The 6,897-nt window shown below is 38.5% G+C and overlaps 1 protein-coding gene across 7 annotated transcripts; it reads left to right on the top strand.

Annotated features, from left to right (window-relative positions):
• The first annotated feature begins 308 nt into the window (after positions 1–308).
• Positions 309–6,605, top strand: LOC107463519 (putative pentatricopeptide repeat-containing protein At3g47840). 7 transcript variants are annotated; one of them, XM_052252468.1, is made up of 8 exons: positions 309–837; positions 960–1,071; positions 1,194–1,297; positions 1,591–1,930; positions 3,082–5,539; positions 5,739–5,809; positions 5,951–6,025; positions 6,232–6,605. In XM_052252468.1, exon 5 carries the CDS (start codon positions 3,123–3,125, stop codon positions 5,310–5,312), a length of 2,190 nt encoding a protein of 729 aa, XP_052108428.1. In that variant the 5' UTR covers positions 309–837; positions 960–1,071; positions 1,194–1,297; positions 1,591–1,930; positions 3,082–3,122; the 3' UTR covers positions 5,313–5,539; positions 5,739–5,809; positions 5,951–6,025; positions 6,232–6,605. The 7 variants fall into 7 exon arrangements, with proteins under 7 accessions (XP_052108428.1, XP_052108426.1, XP_052108427.1 ...); XM_052252466.1 differs by having other exon boundaries at positions 5,637–5,809; XM_052252467.1 differs by having other exon boundaries at positions 978–1,071; positions 3,082–5,809.
• Positions 6,606–6,897: the final 292 nt, after the last annotated feature.

The following is a 6,897-nucleotide window of genomic DNA, read 5'->3' as shown; positions in this document are numbered from 1 at the left end:
TTGTTAGGAGTAATTCAGTAAAAAATTTTAAGATTTAGGTCAAAACACGATTTTAAAACTAAGTTAAATCTTAAGGACGATTTTGTATGCAAAAATAGATTAGGAACAAAAAAATTTTTCGGTTTATACCTTAAAGACTAAAATCGTACTTAACCCTTTTTTAAATTTTGAAGACGACGTCGTTTTCTAGTAAAGGAGAGAAAATCCGGTCGAACTGCAAACCGATAGAAATAACGATTCGGTCATACGTAAAAACCGAAGAATTAGAAAACCGGCACTAAACCGTCAAGTCAGTCGAGAATCGGTTGGCTGAACCGAACCGGAACCTGGCCGGTTTTTTGAATTTTATCAAAAACACCACCGTTTTGATTGCTGATGCCCCAAGCCCCTAACCATTACCCAAGCAACCGTAACTCCATTACTCCACAGTCCACACAACGGCGCAGCACACAGTCCCTCCCATCACCCTCGAGCTCGTGCTTCCTCTCACCGCCAGCGAGCTCAGTCCCTCACTTCCGTCCAGCCGCCGGACTGATCCCGCCGCCGTCGCAAGTTGTATTCGAAGCCACCGTCGCCATCGTGCAGCTCTGTTCCACGTTCGTGCAGCTACCGTTTCAGCTTTGGAAGCACCGTCGCCGGGCTCGCCTCCTGCCTCCGTCGCGCAGCTCTGTTCCACCGGTTAGCGCTGTTCCCCCTCTTGCTCAGGATCTGCTCTGCTCTGTTCTTGTCGAAGACTGTTTCCATAAGTGACCAGGCCACTGCTCTTGTCGAAGCCGAAGTGCCGGTTATTCGCTTGGCCGCCGGAGAACCTGATTTCGATCTGCCGTCATAGATGAGGTGAATTCTCGTTTTATTTGTGTGAATTGTACTTTTACTGCTGCATCTTTCTGCTTTTAATTTAGGTGTATGATAATGAAATTATGATCATGAAGTAATGATCACGTGAATGTTTGATTAAGGTGTGGTGAGTATGGTAGGCTGGGATTAATGGTATTGGCGAAGGATACACACGGTACACCCCTAATGCCGGAAAATTTGAATTGCGCAGAGCGATTTGTCATAAGTTGACGGGTTAGCTAATTTATGCACTTCCAAGTGTTTGTGTTTTGGTTACTTTGGCTAATTTTTTTTACTGATTTTTTGAGATGGGGGCTTATGTGGCTTTTGACAATTTTCCTGAATTTTTATTGCAGAGGAGAATGGAATTACATATATTCCTGATTAGATTGTGGTAAGCAATGGAGCAAAGCAGAGTATTGCTCAGGCAGTGCTTGTAGTTTGTTCACCCGGCGATGAGGTATGTAATGGCTCTTTTACCTTACTTGCGAAGACATTATGCTAGTTAAGGAAAAAATGGTGAGTGTGCTTTAAATTTGTGCTGAAATACATGGTTAGGGGAAAAATTGACTTCAAAATTGATTATGAAAACATCGATTTGGTTGTATTTTAATAAGATCACGTGCCTTTGGTTGATGGCATTTCAGGTTTCAAATTTGGAAGATATTTTAAGATTTATAATAGACTATAATTATATTTTAGGATGTTTATATATAATTTATTAATTATTTTATTTTAAAACGGTTTTTTCAGTTGAACCACGATTAGATCGGTTGGACCAGTAAATTAGTGACTAGAATGATTTGATGACCGGTCCGGTTCTCAGAACCTTGCTCCTTCCTCTTCCTCAGTGTCTCGTCAGTCGCACTCTCGCACTCAAGCTCTCGTCTCCGGTCTCTCTCACTGCCTCCGGTCTCGCATTCAAGCTCGTCATCGCTCTCAGTCTCCTCACCGTCTCTCAGTCAGCACGTGCCTGCACTCGTCATCGCCGGCGGCAGAAGTAGCACGTCCCGGGACTGCATGTCGTTGTTGTATTCTTGCTTCGAGCCTCGCATCAGCTTCCTCCTCGCCGTCAGCAGCTGGTCCCGATTTGGTGAGTTCCAACAAATTCTCCTATTCTTTCTTGCGCAACTTTGTTGCTGTAATTCATCTCTGCACTTTGATTTTGTTGCTGAAAGTTGAATTTGTTGCTGACTGAGCTGATTTTTTTTATGCTGAAAATCATCACTAAGTTGCATTGTTTATGATTATCATCATTGAACTTTGAATATGTTGCTGTCTTGTTGAAAAAATCACCTAGCTAAATTTTTTGTTGCTGTAATTCATCACTGCACCTTGATTTTGTTGCTAAAAGTTGAATTTGTTGCTGAAATTGTTGCTGAAAATCATCACTGAGTTGAATTCGTTACTGATTATCATCACTGAAGCTTGAATCTGTAGTTGTCTTGCTGAGATAATCACTTAGCTAAATTTTTTGTTGCTGTAAATCTGTAAATCATCTTTTGCTGCTGAAAATTATCAAAGTTGCATTTGTTGTTGAAAATGAGGTTCATGCTCTCTGCAACTCAGAATAAAATTGTTCAGTTAAATTGTTGTTCCCATGCTCTCTGTTTGTTTGTTTGTTTGTTTTTTTGCTAGAATTTTAAAAATGTCTTCATCAGAATTCAGTTGCTATTATGAATTATTCTTGGTATTGATTTGTGAAAAAAATACACAAATGTATATATAGATACAAATCAAAATGAAGGAAATGTTGGTCTAGCTTTAAATTTGTCCTATGAGGATATAGATGCCGAGATCTCCCCGTTGTGTTATTTTTTGCTCTCTCTTATTCATTTAAATTGAGAAAATATTTTGTACCAATGGCTAGTTTATTATCTCTTTATACATCATTAGTTATGTCTAAAAATTAATACTTGATTGTTATTAATATGTTTGTGAACACATGTATTTTAAGTTTTAACTTTTGATTTTAATTTTATTTTTATAATCTTACATTTTTATTTAATTATGACCGGGTCAACCAGGCAAATCAGTGACCCACTGATTGAACCAGTGAGCCAATGACCTGGTTGTAATTATCGGTTTGGTTATGATAACTATGAAATTAATGACTAAAATATTATTTTTATAAAAATGTAGGAATAAGTTTGGCTTATATTTTAAAATATCATAATTAATTTACAAATGAAGTCTAACTAGTCTCTTATTCTCTTTCGCTGTTCTTCTTCTTCACCTCTTAAGCCTCACATGGTGGTTAGAGCACTGAACTTCATCTTCCATTCATGCCCTCCTCCTCTCCGCTTTTCCTCCTCCTTCTGTTGCTCCCCCGCATTCCTCCCTCCGCAGCCTCTCTCCTCCGATTATGGCGGCCGCAGGATGCCGTTTTGCATGGCACAAAAGGCTTCTGGGAACGTGTTTGGGAGCATAATCGATGTGCCTCTTCATTTTCCGTCCATCCAAACACGCCCCATTTTGTTCATAATATGCTTGACCTTAACTCCGAACTGAAGCAACTTGTGAAATGTTGTCAACTGCATAAAGCAAGGCAAATGTTTGATAAAATGCCTCACAGAGATGAGGTTTCATGGACCACGATAATAGCTGGTTATGTCAATTCTTCAGACCCTTTTGAAGCGTTGATCTTGTTCTTAAATTTGTGGATCCAGCCTGGTCTTCAAAAAGACCAGTTTATGATTAGTGTTGCACTCAAGGCTTGTGCTCTTGGCATGAACATATATTTCGGGAAATCATTGCATGGATTTTCTGTGAAGTCAAGTTTGGTAGACTCGGTATTTGTCAGCAGTTCACTAGTGGACATGTATATGAAAGTAGGCAAAGTAGAGCATGGTTGCAAAGTCTTCGAAGAAATGGAAACCCGAAACGTGGTATCGTGGACGTCCATTATTGCGGGGCTTGTTCATGGCGGTTATAGTATAGAGGGATTATTGTACTTCTCTGAAATGTGGAGATCAAAAGTGGGTTGTGATTCATATGCATTTGCCATCGCTTTGAAAGCATCTGCTGATTCGAATTCTTTAGATTGTGGGAAAGCTATTCACACACAAACAATAAAACAAGGGTTTGATGAGAGCTTGTTTGTGATTAACACCCTTGCTTCCATGTATAATAAATGTGGAAAACCAAGTTATGTCATGAGATTGTTCCAAAAAATGAGGATGCCAGATGTAGTTTCATGGACAACCCTTATTACAACATATGTGCAGATGGGAGAAGAAGAGAATGCAGTGGATGCATTTAGAAGGATGAGAAAATCAGGGGTTAGTGCCAATCAATACACTTTTGCAGCAGTAATTTCTGCATGTGCGAATCTTGTTGTTAAAGAATGGGGCCAGCAGATACATGGCCATGTATTGCATCTAGGTCTGGTGGATGCCTTGTCAGTGTCGAATTCCCTCATTACGCTTTATTCGAAATATGGGATGTTAACTTCGGCTTCAATGGTGTTTTGTAGTATGGCTATAAAAGATATTATTTCTTGGAGCACTATAATTGCAGTTTATTCTCAAGCAGGTTATGCAAAAGAAGCTTTTGACTATCTATCATGGATGAGAAGGGAAGGGCCAAAACCGAATGAATTTGCTCTTGCTAGCTTGCTTAGTGTGAGTGGAAGCATGGCGCTTCTTGAGCCTGGGAAGCAGGTGCATGCTCATGTCCTATGCATTGGCCTGGATCATGAAGCAATGGTTCATAGTGCACTAATTAGTATGTATTCAAAATGTGGGAGTCTAAAAGAAGCTTCTAAAATATTTGATGGGACTAAAACTAATGACATTATATCATGGACAGCCATGATCAATGGGTATGCTGAACATGGATGCAGCCAAAAGGCAATTCATTTATTCGAGAAGATTCCCAGTATTGGTTTAAAACCGGACTATGTGACTTTCATTGGGGTTTTGACAGCTTGTAGCCATGCTGGATTGGTTGATCAAGGTTTCCACTACTTTATGTCAATGATTGACGAGTATCGGATCAGTCCTTCAAAAGAGCACTATGGTTGCATGATTGATCTTCTATGCAGAGCAGGAAGATTGAGTGAAGCTGAGCTTATGATACGAAGCATGCCTTTCTGTAGTGATGATGTTGTGTGGTCTACCTTACTTAGAGCATGTAGGGTTCATGGGGACGTTGACAGAGGAAGACGAGCAGCAGAAAAAATACTTTCTTTGGATCCGAATTCTGCAGGAACTCACATCACCCTGGCTAACATATATGCTGCCAAGGGGAGATGGGAGGAAGTTGCGTACATAAGGAAGCTAATGAAGTCAAAGGGGGTAATAAAAGAGCCAGGTTGGTCTTGGATAAATGTCAATGATCACTTACATTCATTTGTTTCTGCGGATCAGTCTCATCCGCAGAGCGAAGATATCATAGCCATTCTAAAACTACTAAGTTCAAGAAGAGGAGACTCTTTGCTGGAAACATGTTCAAGTGAAGATGTTGAAGATTAGCAACAGGCTAAATTTTCAATCATTGTGCTTGTGCTACAATCACAATTTTTCCATTAGCATTCATTACATTACATAGATTTCACATGATTGTTGGGAATTGGTTGCCTAACTGCAATCACATGAACACTCAAAATCCAGCTTATACCAGGTTTCTATGGAATTTGAAACTGAGACGTCATTTAAATGACTTAAAAGATATTTGAGGGATGAAAGAAATTAATCAAGAGGTAATTTTTCATTGATGAAAACAGCATATGCTTTCCGTCTTCCTGTAAATATTAGTTTTGCTTCTTGTGAATTTATGCATTCTTTTTATTTGTACAGTACCCTTAGATCACTCGCTGTGAAATGTATTGTTGAATAACTTGGCTGGTGATCCATAATAAAAAAGAAAAAAATGTTCTATTCATGTGTCACCATTTGCAGGAATACGATCAATACTAGAATCAAGCTTTACTAGTTAACTTCGCCTCAAAACCCTTCTTTCTTCGGCACAGGTATGCATTCCCTCATGCATTATTGATAAATTAGCTTTCTATTGTTGGCATGGAATAAGTATATGCATATAACGTCGGAAACTAATTTTTCTATTGATGCAATGAGTCTAGAAATTAACTAACGTGATTCGAGATATGCAGGGGACTGAAGAGAATAGCAAAGTTGGCTTTTACACAAAACTACATTCACAATTTTGAACTAATATTCCAATTAAGGTGAATTCTATGGTGTCTATAACTTGGTACCTAAATTTTAACTAGTTCTTTTATAGTAAATTTTAAATATTTAAAAATTATTTACTTCTATACTTATAAAATTAAATGTTAATTTTTAACTATTTTTTTGGCAAATTAAGCATCACTTTTTAGGCATCATAACAATCACCTCCAATTTAATAAGAATTCTTTACGGAGATAGTGAGCTTTGGAGCAACGGTTGTAACTATCAAGTGTAACTTCAAGGTCATGGTTCAAGCCGTGAAAACAGCCACGAATGTGATTATCAAGTTAGGTTGTGTACATTATACCATTTGGTGCGGTCCTTCCGTAGACCCGGAATGCATGTACACCAAACTGTTTTTTTTTCCTCCTTTTTTTACCATGAATATACCCTGTAGAGCATCATAAACTACAACATGCTTATTTTACTGTTTTATAAACTAGGGATGGCAATTTTCTTTGGCAGGGGTATTGGCGGGGATTTACCCGTCAGGGACGGATATCGGGAGATTTTGCTATCTGTGGGAACAGGAAATGAGTACCCGTTAAATAAATTCCTGCCTCTTGGATATCCGTATATTATCCGTTTATATAAAATGACTAAATTATCCCTTATATATACACGGAGACGTGCAATCATCTTAGTGAAAATTTTCTCTGCCTCATTTACTATCCCCTCTTTGCATAACCCATCAATAGTCGTATTGCACATCATTACATCAAAGCTTAATTGGTTTTTTCTCCAATATATGCATCAATTCAATTGCAATTCTTGTTTGTATGCACTTAAATAATCATGGCTTGAGTATCGAACTAAATTGGTCAATTCAATCAGATTAACTAAAAGTTGAGCATTTAGTCAGTCTGAC

This window comes from Arachis duranensis, chromosome 8, assembly GCF_000817695.3.
Source record: "Arachis duranensis cultivar V14167 chromosome 8, aradu.V14167.gnm2.J7QH, whole genome shotgun sequence".
Classification (NCBI taxonomy): domain Eukaryota; kingdom Viridiplantae; phylum Streptophyta; class Magnoliopsida; order Fabales; family Fabaceae; genus Arachis; species Arachis duranensis.
Note: the sequence above shows the minus strand (reverse complement) of the source record. Positions and strands in the feature narration are given on the sequence as shown.